This window comes from Dreissena polymorpha, chromosome 1 (assembly GCF_020536995.1).
Source record: "Dreissena polymorpha isolate Duluth1 chromosome 1, UMN_Dpol_1.0, whole genome shotgun sequence".
Classification (NCBI taxonomy): domain Eukaryota; kingdom Metazoa; phylum Mollusca; class Bivalvia; order Myida; family Dreissenidae; genus Dreissena; species Dreissena polymorpha.
Genome location: NC_068355.1, coordinates 54,610,428 through 54,631,277, shown reverse-complemented (window position 1 = coordinate 54,631,277; position 20,850 = coordinate 54,610,428). Strand labels below are relative to the sequence as shown.

Below are 20,850 nucleotides of genomic sequence, written 5' to 3'. Positions count from 1 at the left end.
CACGACACTATACGAACGTTGATTGTTATTGTGTACATTTCGGTATTTCCGCGCATGCGCATTGACTGGAGGGCAAAAACACTGGTTACAGAAACGTAAAGCATGTATAAAGGGCTTTTGTTTAGTCAATAAATTGATAACAAATGCGAAATAAAAATTGAAAATCTTTAAAAAAAAAACGAAGTAGCTATAAGCATCAGAGTAAACGTGTTCGGAATACTTAATACTGAAAATCCCACAAAACAAAACAATGAAATAGATGTATTGTTTCTGATACTGATAGTAAGACTTGAATAGATCTAAATGATATTGCAAAAAAAAAATAAAACACTTATTAATTTATCATAATTATAAGTGGTTGGATATGGTTTTTTTCATTAGCGATCGAACATGTAAGAGGTGCATTTAATCAATTATCAAACAAAGCCAAAAACGGAATACATTACAATTTGAAATGTTGTGGTTATATTCTTTTCCATTGAATTCGTTTTGTTAACATTGAATGCCAATATTAATAAATTTTAGCATACAAACGCGGAAAAAACCCTGCATATTATTTTATTATGCAAATTGAATTATCTTTGCATGTATATTGAAATCTCTTTTCTATAGTGACACGGAGCGTATATTGTCATCTAGAGTCCGTGCTAGTGATGATTAGTGATAAAATTCTAGCAGTTTATTATAAACACATCTATATATTTCATTTCTTTAACGCAATTATTTTTTACCATATTGTGATTGCTTCTTTTCATGATGGTATTTTGTACACTGCAGTAACGTACAATCTTTACACGTACTAACGAAGTTTACATTTGCCGGATCCCTTAATTGCGTAGCAGTAATACTGCACAATATGTTAAAATTATAGTTATTGAACACTGTATTATTATGATTCAATTAACTGGCTAATATTATGCACTAGTTCCTGTTAATCCATTTCCGACAGATTTCGTCATTTTGTAATGTCAAAATATTTTATTGAAACAACATTTCAGTATTTGGGCTTTAAAATTTGACTTTTAGTTTAATGGTTGCTCAAAATTCCAAGAGAAGGTATCATTAATTGTGTTTAATGACCAGCCAATCGTCTGCAACATGTGGTTAATGCATGGACCCAAGGTGCCTTGGTTTATGACACCCTGTTGTCTTTGTAATTGTCTGGACGGTCTCCGATCATAACGAGATAATGGATTTGTGATGAACAAAGGTGCAATTTAACACCTAGGCTGCAACACAGAGCATCAAAATGGTGTAACAATTAAATAAATCAATTACATTAATCGAGAAAATTTATTAAATGTGTAACAAGTTACGTTTTTTAGACATAAGAAGGTTACTACAGTTACTACATGCATGTTTCATAAAATCTACCTATTTGTTGTTTGTCTTCATCCTCATTTGTTTTCGTTCATTAAATCTATTTTATTATGAAAGAATAACAATTTCTGAGATTTGTTTTAACTTCAAATAGTCGCGAAGAAGTGCAAGTAGAGAAATTTTGTGGTAACCATATACCGGGCTCTTAAATGGTTTCCCACTCCCGAGTTCGTTTGAAGTAAAAACAACAATATAATCCAAACATAAATTTCCTTGCATGCTAATGTCTTTTCAGACATAATAAGTAAAATTATATTTGATATTATGCATGATTATGAACAAAAACATTGATTCTGTCAAGGCAGTACTATGAGATACCTAGAGATTGAGATAGACCTTCTCGCTTTTTGCCCTCCAGGTTACAATACACTAAATGATCGCTTCATGTAGGGCTTTACTCTCTAAAAAAAATAGCATAGTTGACAGGAAGGCATGTTTTACACTTTCTACCATTATTCAGGTGTTATCTTGCGAAAATAGTGGTAGGGCATGAATAGGTGTTCACTACTGAATCCCTGAAATATGATACACTTGAAGACTATAGTAAACCATTGCACTAGAAAAGGTTACATTCCACTAAGAAACGGCCGAAAAAAAAAGTTGCAAAAACAGTCGATTTTGAATTGTGTCAAGTTCTTTCTTGCATTGTACATGACATATCTTTTTTATTGCATAAATCGATTCCGCTTAGAATGGCCTTTAAGAAAAGGTATGGTTATGGGGGTCTCTATGTGCAAAATGTTGCATTTATTTTCGCTCAAAGTTGTCGCTTTTACATTGAATTATATAGGGAAACTATTTGGTGTATTATGACCTAAACGCAAAACCTGGCCTAGTCACAAAGAAGCTGTATTTACAGAAAATCATCATTTTTTTAGTGAGATATGATGCGTTTTGGCAAATTTCACGAAATAAATGCGTTTGTTTCACGAATTTAAGGAGCATCGTGAGTTTTTAAGAAAAAAAATACGTTTTCAGAGGAAAATAAGAAAAAAATGTACAAAAACTCGTCTTGAGCATCTCAAATCGCAACAATTTGTGCTGAAAGAGCTCATGAACACGTTTTAATAGTTGTTTACTTCTTTTTCTACATAGCTTGTAACAATATTCCAGTATTTTGACCGATTGTAATTATTTAGGGTAATCGTTTTACGACTGAACGCCCGTTATAAATCAAAGCTCCGAACGCGAAAGCCACATGGCTTATCAGGCGTTATAATAAAATGCATTTTCAAGCATTTCTACGTGAAAGATCGGCCTGAAAATTGGCATGCACATAGAAAATAGGTTTATAAGTATCGAGAAGTGCTTATTTTTCGCGATGTTAACAGTAAACGTTGTCTTATAGGTTACAATACACTAAATGATCGCTTCATGTAGGGCTGTACTCTCTAAAAAAAATATCATAGTTGACAGGAAGGCATGTTTTACACTTTCTACCATTATTCAGGTGTTATCTTGCGAAAATAGTGGTAGGGCATGAATAGGTGTTCACTACTGAATCCCTGAAATATGATACACATGAAGACTATAGTAAACCATTGCACTAGAAAAGCTTACATTCCACTAAGAAACGGCCGAAAAAAAAAGTTGCAAAAACAGTCGATTTTGATTTGTGTCGAGTTCTTTCTTGCATTGTACATGACATATCTTTTTTATTGCATAAATCGATTCCGCTTAGAATGGCCTTTAAGAAAAGGTATGGTTATGGGGGTCTCTATGTGCAAAATGTTGCATTTATTTTCGCTCAAAGTTGTCGCTTTTACATTGAATTATATAGGGAAACTATTTGGTGTATTATGACCTAAATCCAGTAGACACTCGGGTCATTTAGCAGGTGCGCGTGACGTCACTCGTCAACGTTCGTTATTATACGGACGTTGATTGTTATTGTGTACATTTCGGTATGTCCGCGCATGCGCATTGACTGGAGGGCAAAAACACTGGTTACAGAAACGTAAAGCATGTATAAAGGGCTTTTGTTTAGTCAATAAATTGATAACAAATGCGAAATAAAAATTGAATATCTTAAAAAAAAAAACGAAGTAGCTATAAGCATCAGAGTAAACGTGGTCGGAATACTTAATACTGAAAATCCCACAAAACAAAACAATGAAATAGATGTATTGTTTCTGATAGTAAGACTTGAATAAATGATATTGCAAAAAAAAATAAAATACTTATTAATTTATTATAATTATAAGTGGTTGGATAGGGTTTTTTTCATTAGCGATCGAACATGTAAGAGGTGCATTTAATCAATTCTCAAACAAATTTATAATAATGTGCAAACAAATAATTTGAAAACCTTTTCCTCGGTTTACTGAAAATTATATTCCTTCAATTTCCAGACCTTTTCTAAAGACATAAATAAATAAATCAAGCGGCATGTACAAAGTTGCTTCCTAAACAACTACCTGAATTCATGTAATGACACAGTCATTTATTGCAAACACAAATAAACAGACTACAATCACTACAGGATCATACACGCAAAAGAAAATGAATTCAATCCATTCAATGCTGTATTGACACAACTAAGAGCTGAAAATATAAAAGAGAATATTTTTTCCTCAGATTTGTAAGTTTGTATATGATATCAAACTGCATATTTTTTCTCAATTAATTACGGATTTTGAATATCCACTAAACTTTATTTAAAATAAATAGTAGATTTTACAGTTTACCGGTTACACGACGCTATATTAATTTTACACAACTCCAATATTTCGTCTGCAATTCCAAGCCGTGCCTGTGAATTATTTTTACACAAGTCACCAACAAATAAGGACGTCGAAACACACAAACTTTTTTATATGTGTAAACACAATGAGCCTCCATTACAATAGGTAGGTATCCAAAAGCTTGCAATTGACCAGGAACTTTAAACGCTATTTTTCTAACCACAATCTTTGTTCAGTTATATTAATGGATTTAATATCTCCTGACTGCATCGCATTTGCCCAGGTAATTCATTCAATAAAACATATTCATATTGTTACATAAAACTATAGACAATACTATATGCAAAGGTTTTATTTTACTTAAATATCAATAAACGCAAAAAACATTAGCAGCATAGTTACAAGAAATGCATGCAAAGTTTATGATCCCAGGATATAGTTTTTATTATCATGCAATGATATCCACTTATTCAGAGTTTCTTTTTCACAACCCACTGGAATGTCTCGCACCTTGCTTCTGGATTAGTTTTCAGTCCCTCGCCCCTAGCACATGCGTAAAATTGCTTTCCTTTATTAGGCCCTGGCTTTTTCACCATTCTCAACACACATGGTTCTTTGTGGCCCTTGCACAATGGGGCTGGGCCTAGTCCACCTAGAATGTTTTTCCAAGCATTGGTTGTCGAGCTTTTATTGTCATTTACAATATTTGTCACCAGCTCTTCATTTTCAAGTTCATTGTTGGACACAATCTCAGCACTATTTGGATCACCAGTAAAGTATTTACTAGTTGACAAGAGATCTGTTTTTGTTTTAATTCTAGCCTCTTCAACTGTCACACTCAATGAGAATGAATTTGATTTGGGATCTGTAACAATGTTTTTCGTATCATTTACTTGAGAAGAGTTTACAGTTGTGTCTGACTTGGAACCTGGTCCTTTAAAAAATGACATGAGGTCACCTTGTTTTCCCTGGCTGCCTTTCTTTACTTCAAGTGTCTTTTGTTTCTTCAATGGCTGTGACTGAATCTTCTGTGGCGACCTTTTCACACCTTTACTAACATCAGTTCCTTTGAAAGCATCTTGAACACTCTCATTATTTATTGTTATTGTGTCATGTTTAATCAATTTCGTAAAAAAAGTAGATAATTTCTGTTGTTTACCGCTAAATTCCGGCATGAACTTTGTACACAGAGGTGGGCAGGTTTTTGCGGGTATGAATTCACAGGTCAGCTCCACAGTGACAGGGCAGTGATCTGACCCCTCTATGTGAGCCAGAATGCTGGCAGATTTCAGACACTGCTCTGACAATTCCACGTCTGTGAGGATATAGTCCAACCTGCGGCCATAGTTGGTAGAGCGTGCGTTGGTCAGTGTGCACCAATTGGAGAAACAACCCTCCTACATAGTGGAAAGGAATACTATAGTGAGTCACTTATGCTTGGAATAGAAAGATAAGGCTTAAATAATATAACAAAAAAAACAAACAAACAACAACATGAACATGTGATTATGATAATTATAATAGTAACAAGACTATTGCCAAGCAATATATGTCCCCTACCGGCTCCACCATTTTCAGAAATTCCACCATTGTCAGATTTTTTATATATATTTGTTGCCATATCAACCAGAATTTTTGATGTAGGAACAAAATGAAATGACATGCATAATGTCCATATTGCCATCTATCCATGTTTCAAGTTTCATGAAAAAATATGAAGAACTTTTAAAGTAATTGCAGGATCCAGAAAACCACATTTTTTCAGCAGTATTTCTATTCTATTTGTTGCCATAGCAACCAGAATTTTTGACGTAGGAACAAAATGAAATGACGTGCATAATGTCCATATTGCCATCTATCCATTTTTTAAGTTTCATGAAAAAATATGATGAACTTTTAAAGTTATCGCAGGATCCAGAAAAGTGTGACAGACAGACAGACAGACTCACAGATGCACAGAGCACAAACCATAAGTTCCCTCCAGTAAATATATTATAATGAAGGTCAAATATATTTATTTAGTTTGAGTGCACTGAAAGACTTAACCTGATTGATAAGCACATGATTTCAATATATATTGTATTAAGATAATTGTTACATAGATTTCAGATTTAGAGTAGAACATAGTCATAAAATAAATTCAGTAAAAAATGAAAAAAACTGTTGAACCTTTTCAGGGTAGAAATGCCGGAAACTGTCCATGAATTTGCCCCCAACAATGTGTGGAGTAATAGCAATGAACTCTTGAGGGTCAAGGTCAGTCTCTAATTTAGGGTCACGACCTTTATCATACAGCATCTGATTTAACCATAGTCGACTCGGACGCTTGTGTGACTCCTACAATACAAAAACATCTGTTGTAACTCTTTGTATTCCGACAAAATTTAAGTACATTCTTATTTTCAAAAATATTATTATAACTTTTGAGTTTAATCTAGGACATCAAGATTTAAGCTTACAATAAATGAATCTAAATTTTCCCAAAATTTATATGACACATTCAAATCAGCATTCTAATAACATGCTTGCTTTTATCTGACAAAACAAATTGACAATATGTGTACGTGATCTTAACATGAAACAATTCTTTTACCCTATTTGGGATAGCGATGTCTTAAATTAAATATCAGTAAAATGTAAGCTAGTGCCAATTATGATAATTGTGTGCAGGTTGCATTTTAAATATTGTGGTATGATAATAAGTTGTATATACAACACTCATAGGGAACACAAACTGTGTTTGAAAAAAGGTATCATTAGCTGTATTATTTTTTTCAGCTTCCTAAGACAACAACTGTTCTGAATAAACAATGAAAATATTTTACTTATTATTGCATAAATTACAGATCTATGCATACTTTGCCTGATGCTACATTTAAACTTATGTAAATAAACATATTATTGTCCTAATTTTATGAAAAACAAATGCAAACACATTAAATATTTCAATCTTTATTGCAAACATCTTTGAAATTAAAAAGTGCTACATGATGTGGATATCATTTCAGGGCTTCCCCTGGCTCAAAAATTTCTTTAGCCAAATTCGCCTTGCTATTGCAAAATTCTTCTATTTTTGGCCATTTTAAGGTTTTAATGAAGAAAAAGTTGTAGCCAAATAGAATTTTCTTTAGCCAAATAGGTCAATTTGTAGCCATTGGCTAATTTGGCGAATGGCAGAGTAAGCCCTGCATTTATCCACATCAATTAGCAAACAAGGTTGTATTTTGGCTCTAAATTAATTGCACTAATCATCTTTCTGCGTTTTTTTTTTCATGTCACTAAATGCATTATTGACCTTATATAAAACAGTGATGACCTGTGATAAGACATACTATTTTTTGCAACACAATACGATTGTACATTTAACATTGTTTATTGAAAATACATTTAAATACTGACCCTTTGTATACTCGTTTAATTTTTTTTTAATGTTTTAAAAATGACATTAATTTTTTTTTAATGTTTATTGCACATACAATTATCTATATGAAATCAAAACTCCCTTGAAAATGTAGTGCTAATGCATTTTTGAAACGTTTATATAAATTTGTTGTGATATAAACTTACATTGTCTTCTTCATCACATCTGTCGAGCTGTCGATGCGTGGTGTTGATATCCCCTAGTATGATCACATGACTGGAAGACACAAACAAGTGCATCTTTAACAAACTTAACTACATGTATTAAAGCTGGAAGCTATTTGATTACAACTGCTTGAAACAGTTGCTGCCGCCCCTTTTTGTTTTTAAGTATTAACTGACCTAGTCCTATATTCATAACACTCATAGGGAAATTTAAAGTAATATTTTCCACAATTTAAATTTTTTCATACAATTGTGTATGTGAAGTTTAATGCTTACAAAGTGAGCAAATATTAATCACTATAGCAATATTTAATCATTATAGAAATTTTGTGTTTATAAAGTAAAGAACAACAACCAAATAGTAGTAGCCAAAGACTACGTTTTATGTGGTTTTGTTTTCCCATTGAGGAGATTTATAAATCCAAACTTAACAATTAATGAAAATACACCAAAATACAAATACCTAAAATTGCGACTAAGTTATTAATATCACTTAAGGACGCTCTTATCTTAAAACAAGTCAAATCAAAAACACAGACCACACCCACCTGCCACTTGCTAGTATAGCCTCGGCCCTGGTCTGAAGCAGTGCAAAGAATCGCAGTTTGTACTGATGCCTGTCCTCCCGGTCTGGGTCAAACCGCGGACAGTACACGTTAATGATGGCCAGGTCTTTCTCCTCTCCACTTGGAAACCTGCAAAATATTCAGGTATTGTCCCATGTGAATAGTATGGGCCATAAAGCGCTAACCTGAGACCCGCAGGCACTTAACTATTCTTAGAAGGTTGAGTTAAAAATAATTAAAGTTCCCTATCAAACACAACATTTTTAATTTCTTTGCAATTTTTCATTTTTGAACTACATGTAGGCTGAGTTATAATAAGAACAAATGTATGACACAGGACAGCAAAAAGATGATCACATAAGCTTACCATGAAGCATGTTGTGCTCAGGTGAGAAAAAAACTGTCACACTTAACAATCAGATTTACCCACAGATTTGCAAATTAGAAGTTAAATTACATCTGAACTTAAATATCTTTATGCCAATTAAACACGTTGCTTTGGTGTACATTTATTGAAAGTTGTTTTTACATTAGTACTGGCAGTTTGTGATATGATATTTAAGATAAAATCCCAATATTTGTTAAAATGATGCTCATTTTTCTATTTTATCTTAAATAAAAACATAGTCATATGGAAAAACTACACTAATTTGTCTACCAAATTTAATTTAGAGAACGGGAGATAAACAGTCTAACAAATAAACCAATACACATGTAATGACTATAGTTATAGCTCTATTTATACCTGACCCTATGCTGAGTAATGATTGTGCGACCTTCAGCATCCAAATCTTTCAGTTCATCCTCAAGAAAAGATGTCTGGTTGCCATAGCAACCAATAGACCCATTTTTGTTGGTGGTCAGACCTCCTGAGAGACCTTCTTCTGCCTTGACGGGGGTTGCAGAGTCTTTGCAATAATTGGCCACACCTAAAACAATAGCAACACTCATTAGTTTTACTCTATTTACTTAAGAATAAAAGTGAGGACTGTTTATTCCAAAGTATTCTGATAATTTCCCTGGTGGAACCAGTTTAGTCTTTTTATCTTTTGAGAAAAGTCAAAATCTGGACAAGCAGGAAGTCAACTCATGACATTTTAATAATAAAATTGCAAGGCAAAAACTGCATCCATGTTCTGAAATAAAATATTTTAAACGTTACCTGGCCTAATTTTAATTAGGGTTAGTTTTACATACAGTTATACCTGAATATCCACTTCTTTTCCTTGAAAAGCTGAAGTAGGAATTGTATCCATCCAAGATTGCTGTAGGTTCATCTAGCATATCCCCTAAAAATTAAATTAATTAACTGAAGATTAGATTCATGTAAGCATGTTTTCATTACTTAACACTTTAACCAGTTAGATCTCATGTGTTTAATCTCCTTATAATCTGATTTGAAAACATACAAATATCTGTATAAACAAGCGGTGTTTTTGTAAGAAACACAATGCCCCCTAATGTGCCGCTTTTTTAACCTTTGACATTGAAGGATGACCTTGACCTTTCACCACTCAAAATGTGCAGCTCCATGAGATACACATGCATGCCAAATATCAAGTTGCTATGTTCAATATTTCAAAAGTTATTGCAAAACTTTACTGTAAGGTTAAAGTTTTGGGACAGAATGACGGAATGACAGACAGGCCAAAAATAATTTGCCTCGATAATTCAATCCGGGGGCATAAAAAGTTATGAAAATTTATGCTTTTTATTTTTTGACCTTTGACCTTGAAGGTTGACCTTGACCTTTCACCACTCAAAATGTGCAGCTCCACAAGAAGTAAGAGATTTAATGGAGAAATGAAAAATATTTATTTTTATTTTTGACCTTTGACCTTGAAGTATGACCTTGACCATTCACCACTCAAAATGTGCAGCTCCACTAGATACACATGCATGCACAATATGAAGTTGCTGTGTTCAATACTAAAAAAGTTATGAAAATTTAGTTTTTTTATATTTTGACCTTTGACCTTGAAGGTTGACCTTGACCTTTCACTACTCAAATTGTGCAGCTCCACGAGAAGTAAGTTAGAGAGTGAATAAAGAAATGATATTTTTAAAATAATTTTCGACCTTTGACCTTGAAGGATGACCTTGACCTTTCACCACTCAAAATGTGCAGCTCCACAAGATACACATGCATGCCAAATATGAAGTTGCTGTGTTTAATATTAAAAAAGTTATGATAAAACTTTAACGAAGGTTAAAGTTTTAGGAAAGAAAAATACAATGGTATTTGACTTTTGATCTTGAAGGATGACCTTGACCTTGACTTTTCACTACTCAAAATGAGCAGCTCCATGAAATACACATGCATGGTAAATATCAAGTTGGTATGTTCAACATTGCAAAAGTTATCAAACTTTAACCTAGGTTAAAGTTTTGGACATAATGACAGACAGACAGGACAAAAACAAGAAACAGTTGGAGACGGGTGATGCTCCCCAAAGTTTTTTTTGTCACAATATTGCACTATATATTCAGATAAAAGGAAACGTCTAGAGGGGCATAACTTTGGACAAAATAATACGATGGATGGTTTAGCAACTTAAAAATTTCAAAGGGCCATAACTCTCTAAATAAATCATCTAACCAGAACCCACAAATAACATGCGCATCTCCTCAAGGTAGTTAAGCTTCCCATAAAGCTTCATTGAATACCAGTCAGTAGTTGGGGAGAAATAGCCCGGACAAGAATTGCACTATATGTACAGTTTATAGAAAATTTCAAAGGGCTATAACTCTGTGAAAAATCATCCGACTATAACCGGCTGATAATATGCACATCTCCTGTTGGTAGTGAAGCTTCTCATAAAGTTTCATTGAATTCCGGTCATTAGTTGCTGAGAAATAGCCCGGACAAGAATTGCACTATATGTACAGTTAATGGAAAATTTCAAAGGGCAATAACTCTGTGAAAAATCATCCGACCAGAACCGGCTGATAGTATGCACATCTCCTCTTGGTAGTGAAGCTTCCCATAAAGTTTAATTGAATTCCGGTCATTAATTGCTGAGAAATAGCCCTGACAAAAATTGTGCACGGATGGACACACTCACGGACAGACGATGCGGCATCTACATGTATATGCACAAACATTTTAGGGGAGCATAACAATATACCCCCGATTTATCGATCCTGGGGCATAAAAAGGGGGAAAAACAACAACAACAATCCCTTGAATGTCAAGAGACAAACCATTTGATTATCTTTGTGATTCTAAATAATTAGAACAGTGTTTTTAAAATTGTCAATTGATAGGTCAGCCATGTCAATTTTAAATAGCAGTCTCTTTGTAACTTAATATTAACTGTTGTAAATTGAAATGTATTCCCAAAATTTGAGGTCAAGGGGATGCTTTTCTTGGTATCAGATTGGCATCATATGACTGTGGTCCCTTCTCAATGTCTAGTATGTTTGTAGCTACATGTGTAACTTTTAACCTTGTTTTGATATTGTAAAGAACTACTAATAAATGTGTGAATTGATTGAACACGTATGAGTGAAACAAATATAGGTTTGGAACTTTGTCACATGTATTAAGTCACTTCCATATAATACAAATAAAATAATACTTTTTTTTATCATGATGTTCAAGTGGTTTTGCTATATTTTGATACTTTTCATAGTGAGATATTACGTACAGTCAATTGTTGTTATTTCCAACAGTCCTGTATCTGTGGAGAATATGTATGCTGATAAATTGTAAAGCATGTTGTAAACTAATTGTGCCTTACTTCAGAAGAGTGTTCTTTGAATGAAAGGAATGTCTAAAAATATCAAGTGTGGTCATACCTGGTACATTGTTTTTGCAAATAAGGGATTATGGAAGAAGTCTTACAATACTGTCTTAGTTAAGTTCTCCTGATTAAAATAAAATAAAATAGTGTCTAAGTTTTCCTTTTAATTCAACTTAAGCAGGGGTTTTACTGGGTAAAAAAAAGTTGTTGCCACTTTTTTGTTAGTTAAAAACTTGTATCTGTCTGTTTATCAGACCCTTGTACATTTTGTAATATAGTCAATGACATTATTGTAATTATTGTAAACAGTTCATTGAATTATTGTTATTTTCTTGTACTCCATTAATGGTTTTGACTCTATTATTACTTTTACAAGTATATCAACAAATAAATTTCAAGATTAACTGTATAAGTCTTAATAACATTAATTTTTATACAAATAATAATATTTTTGCACACGGATCATCATACTTCCTGTGGTCATTGAAAGTTCTTTTAGCTACTAAATTGTCATGTTTTTGCCAGTGTTTGTCCGTAGTAATAAAAATTTATAATAACAATAATTAATATAAACACATTTCAAGAGTTAATAAACATTATTGTCACCATGAGGTAGCATAAATTCTATATCGTGATTGAAATTCAACTTTATAATTGTTACTAATAGGAGGCATTTAATTGCAACACTTTATTTCAACTCATTAAATTATGTCAACTTTATTGGACGTTTTGTCACGTCACGAAAATATATAAGAATATCATAATAACTCTCGCAGAGTGCTTAATATTCCTTCCAAACAAGATTTTTATTTGTTGAAATAATAACTGTGTTTTCCATTTTCATGTTAAAATAAATCATGATAAAGGACATTGTTTTTTAAAGTTCAGAAATCTAATCCAAAACAAATACATGTTGATGATGTAATTTAGCCTCGTAAAAAAAAAAGGAAAACACATTTCGAAAATAAAAAATTATGCTAAACATAACATTTTGAATTGAAAATCAATATATTGCGATCAATTTACACATTAAGAAGATTTAAAAATATTGCTTGTTTTTATTTCAATGGAGTGGAACAGATGCTGTGATGTCTGAGATAATCTTTCACAAAATTTCAATCTATTCCGATAACAAACAAGTCTTAGGGCTTCAGTTGTAAGCATGCAGTGTGGTGAATAAATATTCTCCAGTAATGTACCATAAGACAATTTTTGATTTTTTTTAAATTGTTGCAATTTGCGACAGTGGCAATTGGCAGCGAAACCCTGTTAGTGTTGCCTTATTTCTGTTATATTTGTAGAATTTTCTAATGAAGGGAGTTGTATGTTTTAATGAATTTCTTTAGTAGATCAGGATTTACTAATTTAATCATAATTTATTATGGCTATACTAGAGCTAGGCAAAACTTTGTAGTAATGGGAGTCCTTGCAAGACACACAATTATAAGGACAAACCTTTTACAAACCTTGCCATAATGTCTAAGAAAGTAAGTGACAAAAGTTTCATTGCTGTTCGTCTTATTTATAAGATGCGCAAAGAATTTTTAGATACCTTTTATATGGGCTAAATTCTTTGGAACGTCTTATCGGCGAAGGACCAATTATGTGGTGGAAACCAGAAAGTTTAAATTTTCATCAATTTGCGTAAAATTGCAAAATAATATACCAACTCTTAAAGTTTTAGTTCAGAAGTATATTTTTACCTCAAATATTGTCGAATTGAAGTTAGAAAGGCATAAATTCTTCAGTTAAACTTCTGCTCAAATCGCAATAAAATCACTTTCCTCTCGCCATGCAATCAAACAGATTTAAATATGAACCAATCAGAAGAAGGCATTACAGTGTAACATGTACGCGTAAATTTTATTTAACATGAGCTTTTAACACTGACTTTTACCTAAGTAAATCTAGTATGCTCATCTTTGTCAATTTAATAAGCATATGTTCAAAACAGATATGGTGCAGTTTCTATTCACTATTCTTAGTTTCAGCAACTTTGTATGCATGTCTTTTTCACAACTCTGTCTGTGTTGTTGTATGTACTTACATTCTAAGTTACATAGGACGGTATACTGTACGATCTGTATCACTATTATTTATGTACCGTATACAAATAAAAGATGCTATTTATTTCAGAACTTGCAAATTTTTCATTGTCACTTAAGAAACAAGAGATGCGTTTGTCAGCAACACAATGCCCCCTAATGCGCCGCTTTGAAGCCATAAATTTGACCTTTGACCTTGAACGATGACCTTGACCTTTAGCCACTCAAAATATGCAGCTCCATGAGATACACATGCATGCCAAATATCAAGTTGCTATCTTCAATATTAAAAAGGTTATGACCAAACTTTAACGAAGGTTAAAGTTTTAGGAACGAAAAATACAATATTTGACCTTTGACCTTGAAGGATGACCTTGACCTTGACTTTTCACCACTCAAAATGTGCAGCTCAATGAGATACACATGCATGCCAAATATGAAGTTGCTATCTTCAATATTGCAAAAGTTATAAAAGTTTAACCAAGGTTCAAGTTTTGTGACAAGCACATACAATGACTGACACAATGACAGACAGACAGACAGACAGGCCAAAAACAATATACCCCCGATCTTTCGATCCAGAGGCATAAAAACAACAATGCTCAATCCAGAAAAGTATAATAACATCCATTTAATATATAACGCTCTGCGCTCACAACACACGAACCCAAACTGTATTTTCCGACGTTTATTCTTCACAATAACCACATCCTTTACATTGAGTATCATTTATGATTGAGGTGGTGTTATCGATTTATATCTACACAGTGAGCGAATTGAGAGATATTGAAAATTTGAATAGTGGTTGGATTTAAATTGCTCGGGCGTTCAAAATTGAAAGTGTCATTACATAATTTTTACGGAACATTATCGAGAAATGAATTATCTACACAGGTATGTAAATATTATTGCAATCCGTTGATATTAAATGTCTGATATCAGGGCTTGAATGTTGCGCACAAAGTCCTTGCGCAACAATATAGACAAAGAAGGAAATCTTTCCACCTTTGTTTTGGTCCTTCACCGGTTGTACGCTCCAAATATTACCAATATAAAAAGTAGCTTAATATTTGAGAGCGTCAACAAGTTGGACTACATTGCTGTAAGTTATGTAACATAAAACATAATGATAAAAAACCATTTTACTCATTTATTAATGAAGTTTGCGCGATAATATCGCCTTTGTTACACGTAGAATAGACCAGTTGACGAGTGACGCATTGCTGAAACGAATCCGTTAAAACATACACGAATCACAATAAGTACGAACCATCTTGGGTATGAGTCAAAAGTGTAGCGATGAACGCTGAGTTTAACCGAATGAGGCTTGAAGACTGCAACAAGTCTTTTGATTGGCTCTTGTCGAGCCGCTGCTGTATAATATGAACCAATTAGAATCGACCTTTTAAATAGAGTGTGTTATGATATTTTCTAGAGTCCCCGGATGAAGGACTACTTTAACTTTTTGTAACTTAGTCATAAATAATACAGAACTAATGCCTCCGAAATAAGGTTTTGAAGCTAGATCCAAAACAAACAACTCTAAGCTTAAATAACGGTAGGTCAACGGCTCGCAATTCGGAGGTAAACAATAATATTATCAGGCTTGCAATTCGGATGTTAACAATAATATTATCATTGACTTGAATCAAGTTGAAATTTTGTAACAGGTTACATTCATGAAACAGACAATTATAGCCTATGTGAAGGCAAACAAGATAGTGATAACCCTGAATTTGTTTTTTGGTTTCAAAATTCACTGTTTTAGAGATTATTAAAAGTTTAATGCAAAATATAGTTATTGAGCTAGTTTCACTTAAATGTTCTTCACTACTTGGTATCTTTCAAAATTTGGGACCCTTTCTTTTTCAAGGTGGACTCATTTATTTTTGCCTGGGACTCATTGGTCTAAAATCTGCGAGTTCAGGGACCCATAGATAGTAAATTCTAGATTATTCCCTGGAATTCATATAAGCGCATACAGAGAAGGTTGACAAAATCATCGTTTTTAATGATAATCATGCACATATCAAATATAATTTTACTAATTATGTCTATATAAAACATTAGCATGCAAGTGAATGCATCATTGGAACAGTTATATTGTTGTTATTATTCATTTTTAATCACAACGAACTCAGGAGTGGAATTTTAACACAATCTAAGAGCTCAATATATGGTTACCACAAAAATCTCTCTACTTGGCACTTCGTTGCCACCATTTTTAGTTTTAAATATCTCAGAAATTAAAATTCTTTCAGAATAAATTAAATTTAATGAACGAAAACTAATGAATAAGGATGAAAACAAACAACCAATAGGTCTATTTTCTGTTCGCAACATATGGTAACTGATTTGAACCTTTATGTCTGAAAAAACTTACCTTGTTACACATTAAATAAATTCCTTTGACTAATGTAATTTTATTTAATTGTTCACACTAATTTTGACACTCTTAGTTGCAGCTTTTATATCCCAGTGTTTAATTGCAACTCTGTTCATCACAAACCGATTATCTCGTTATGATCGGATACTGTCCAGACAATTACAAAGAAAACATGGTGTCATAAAGTAAAACCCAGGGACCTAAACTTGGGTCCCTGAATAAACCACATGTGGCAGACGAGTGACTGGTCATTAAACACAAGTTACGATACCTCCATGTCATCTCTTGGCATATTGAGCAGTCATTTAAGCCAAATTTTAAAGCTTAAATACTGAACAGTTGTTTCAATAAAATATTTTAACATTTAAAAAAATGAAGACATTTGTCGGAAATGGATTAACAGGAACTATATACATATATTTGGCATTTTAATCATAATAATACATTGTTTAATAACTATACATTTAAAATATTGTGCAATTTTACTGCTACGCAAGTAAGGTATTTAACGGATACCAGCAGGTAATTAAACTCAGCTATAACGTGTAAAGCTTCTACATTACTGCAGTGTTAGAAACACCATCATGAACAAAAGCAATCACAATAGGGTAAAACATAATGGCGTTAAATAAATTAAATATATGCATTTATGATTTATCATAAAATGCTATATTTTTTATCACTCCCTATTACTAGTTAAGAGATTTCAATATACATGCAAAGACAGTTCAATTTGCATAATATGCAGGGTTTTTCAGTTTGTATGCAAAATTGTATAAATATTGTCATTTAATGTAAAAGAAAATCACCACAATATTTAAAAATTGTAATGTATTACGCTTTTTAGGGCTTTGTTTTATATTAAATGTACCTCTGACACTATCGCTGATGAAAAATAACACTATCCACACCACTTACAATTATAATGAAATTAATACATTTTTATTATTGTTGAAATATAATTTATTTAATTCTTACTATCAGAAAGAATACGGCTAATTTATTGTTTTGTTTTGTGGAATTGTCAGTATTTAGTCTTCCGATCACATTTACTATAATGCTTATACATGTAACTACTTCGTATTTTTATGACCAGGAAATTTGATTTGTGTATATACATCATTTTGGTACTAAATATGATATATTTGCACTATATTTTAAGATATTTAATTTTTATTTTGGTCTTATTACCAATTTATTGACTAAACAAGAGCCCTTTATACTACTCCTATAAATATGAGGTCGATCTACCCTTTATACATGTTTTACGTTACTGTAACCAGTGTTTTTTCAACCAGTGAGGGCGCTTGCGCAGAAAATCTCGAATGTAAACAATAACATTCAACTGGTCTATACTGCATTCAACATTCTTGGTAAGAGTCGTTATCATCATTATCCGAAATGTGTGCAATCCGGCTAATATACTCCTTCGGTAATTTGCACTTACTAGTCACTTTGGTCTCTTGAAAACACATAACATCGCTTCCGATATCTTCAATAAGTGTTTTCAGATTTGTTTTTGAAGCTCGAATCCCATTTATATTCCATGAAACTATCTTCATTATTAATATTAGATTTGTTGTTGTTGTTGAATCTAATTATGGCGTCGTTGTCGCCTATGGTCTCGTTGTGCTTTGACGACTGTTGAAGTCGTTTTCATCTATGTACAAAAATTTCTCTTGTTGCATTTTCACTTGATACTTTTTTACATTTTATGTCATTTACATCTAAAGTCTGTTTGTTTCTATGATGAATTTGCCAAATGAATTGAACAGTTCTTCTTTTGCATGTAAAGTAATGTCCGGTATCTCTCCAACTAAAGTTGCCAGTGTAATATCAGAACATGATATATTATTTCTATGTAATATTTCTTCAGTTCTGTATTGAAGACTTGATCTTTCTTGTGAGTATTTTGAACAGTCAAATATGAAGTGTTTTATAGTTTCTGGTGTTCTACATGCTTCACACTCCACAGCTTCGCTGTTTGTAATCTTGGACCAGTGAGCCTTTAAGCGAGTATGTCCACTTAGTAATTGGTTCACTACATTGAATATTTTTCTATTTTTTTCTCCAACGCAAGCTCTGGAACCCGGCTTTGGGATGCACTCTTGGATTTTTGTTGTTTTTTCTGAATTCAGATATTGAACTTCCCATTTTTGTATTGATTTTATTTTCATTAAATTTATTACTTCTTTTGCATCTTTCTTTTCATAACACTGATTGTCTGTTTTTGAAGTCATAATTTCTGTTGCTGCTAGTTTAGCTTGTTGATCTGCTAATTCATTGCCTTGAATATTTTTATGGCCTGGTATCCAGTGTACTTCAACAGTATTACCTCGTGCTTCAATGTTTTTTAGTTTTAGTTTGATATTTAGTATAATTTCAATGTTTCTTGTTGGAATTTCACATGCAAAAGCCGTTGTTATTGCTGCCTGGCAATCTGTGAAGATAATTATTTTCCAGTTTGTAATGTCCTGTAAATCATCCACAAAGTTTAATCCTATTTCAATTCCCACTAATTCCCCCGTGTAGTTGTTTGATATTTTTGCAACACCTTGCTTTAAAAGTATTGGGCTACACATATACCCATTTAAATATATAACTGCCCCGGCTCCTGTCGGTCCTGGATTTCCAATTGTAGATCCATCCGTGAATATTATGATTTCATTATTTGAGCACCTATTCAAGATTTCATTTACATTTTCCATTTGATGATCTTTGTTTAGTTTGAAGGTCTCAGTGTACACTTTTTGATTTGTTCTTGAAAGTCCCATGTATTCTTTTTTGTATTCAAACTCTTTTTCAATACATCCGTATTGCACATTTACTTTGTGTTCTATGAATCTACTCATTAGTATGGAATAAAGGGTAGGTTTGTTACAGTGTTGTTCTGGATTTGCAAGCTATCTATTAAAATCTTGTTTCAGAGTGTCATTTTCTTCTCTTTTTGCTGCAATTCTGACCATCTCTTCTGCCTGTCTTAACTTTAAATGTATATTTATTGGAATGGTATTAGTAAGTATCTCCATTGTTTCTGTGCTGGTACTACTTATACATCCACTGGCTTTAAGCATTGCACTTCTTTGTACTGTACCAAATTGTTGTGTTGCTTTGTCTGTAGCTGTGGCTAAAACTGAAGCACCATAATCCATAATTGGAAGAACTAAGGATTTATACAGCTTCATGTAGGTTGATTGACAACATCCATGGTTGAAGTCTACAAATTTATCCAGACTGTGTAAGGCATTAAATCCTTTAGTAGTTTTTTCTTCAGTATGGGTTTCAAAGTTTAGTAAACTATCCAATGTAATTCCTAGAATTCTTTTGTTTTTTACTATTTTTAGTTCATTCGAGTTGAACTTAGGTTTGTCCATGGATTGAAGCTCCTTTCCTACCAATACAACTGTTGTTTTTTCTGGGGCTATGCTCATATTCCATTTTGTGCACCATTGGTTAATTTTTTCCAACTCTGTATTTGTAGATTGTATGGCCTTGTTGATGTCTGTATCGCTGTTGTAGAGACAAGCATCGTCTGCAAATTCTATGTGCTGGCACAGCACATTTGTCATACAGTCGCTTGTATACAGGTTGCAGAGAGTGGGACTAAGAACTGACCCTTGTGGGATGCCTATTTTTGATGTCATTACTGGTGATTTAAAATCATTGATCTTTAAGTAATATTTTCTATCTGACATGAACTCTTTTAAATAAATCCACAGTCTTCCTCTTATGTTGTTTTCTTCAGCTTTTTTCAACAGACCCTCCCTCCAAACTCTTTCAAAGCATGACTCAAAATCCATTGTCACTAATACGGTATTTTCAGATTTTCCCAAGTTTTCTTGTATGTTGTTCACCAATTTAAGAACTGCCTGTGTACATGACCTATTTTTTCTGTATGCATATTGAGTATTAGAAAACACATTTTCAGATTCTAGCTTCCATGTAAGCCTTAGTTTGATGATTTTTTCCATGAGCTTTCCAACCACACTACCTAAGGTAATAGGTCTATATGATTTGGCTTCATTGTAGTTGTCCTTGTTTGGTTTGGGCAGCATAACTTTGGGGTCTAATTTAAAACCGTCTGGCAGTTTACCTTGTTCCCAACATCTCTGAAATAGAAACTGAAGTCCCAAGCACATCTGTTCTCCTCCCTTAGTTATCATTGTACCCAAAATTTGTTCTTCTGGACTTGGAGCACTTAGTTTATTCATACCCTTGATTACCTCTTCTACTTCTTTTATTGTTATATCACTTTCCTCAACTTCTGTTGGTGTTTGTGTTAATTTTTGCCTTTCTGTTTCTTCTATTTGTATGACATCTTGTTTCACTTTTTCATACCATTCTGGTAAATGATCTTTAACTGCCAACTTTTCTTGACCATAGAGAATTTTCATCTCTTTGTAGATATCTTCATCATCTACTGCCAAAGAATTATCATTTCTTAGTATTGGTTGAATC

General features: G+C 32.9%; 1 protein-coding gene across 3 annotated transcripts; it reads right to left on the bottom strand.

Moving 5' to 3' along the window:
- Positions 1–4,401: 4,401 nt before the first annotated feature.
- Positions 4,402–18,038, bottom strand: LOC127881508 (DNA-(apurinic or apyrimidinic site) endonuclease 2-like). Of its 3 annotated transcripts, none has more exons than XM_052429426.1 (7): positions 17,840–18,038; positions 9,421–9,504; positions 8,961–9,144; positions 8,198–8,344; positions 7,632–7,701; positions 6,234–6,401; positions 4,402–5,461 (listed from the first exon to the last, which is right to left on the bottom strand). In XM_052429426.1, exons 1-7 carry the CDS (start codon positions 17,952–17,954, stop codon positions 4,535–4,537), a joined length of 1,695 nt encoding a protein of 564 aa, XP_052285386.1. In that variant the 5' UTR covers positions 17,955–18,038; the 3' UTR covers positions 4,402–4,534. The 3 variants fall into 3 exon arrangements, with proteins under 3 accessions (XP_052285386.1, XP_052285391.1, XP_052285398.1); XM_052429431.1 differs by lacking the exon at positions 17,840–18,038 and adding an exon at positions 17,653–17,714; XM_052429438.1 differs by lacking the exon at positions 17,840–18,038 and adding an exon at positions 17,584–17,602.
- Between the last annotated feature and the right edge of the window lie 2,812 nt (positions 18,039–20,850).

What these genes read in the sequence shown, in the direction of transcription:
- LOC127881508 (XM_052429426.1), bottom strand. Translation starts at nt 17,954, where the DNA reads ATGAAGATAGTTTCATGGAATATAAATGGGATTCGAGCTTCAAAAACA. An exon ending in GAAAAGAAGTGGATATTCAG is followed by an intron (nt 9,145 to 9,420) that starts GTATAACTGTAT and finishes CTATTGTTTTAG; the next exon opens with GTGTGGCCAATTATTGCAAA. An exon ending in GGCATTTCTACCCTGAAAAG is followed by an intron (nt 5,462 to 6,233) that starts GTTCAACAGTTT and finishes TCCACTATGTAG; the next exon opens with GAGGGTTGTTTCTCCAATTG.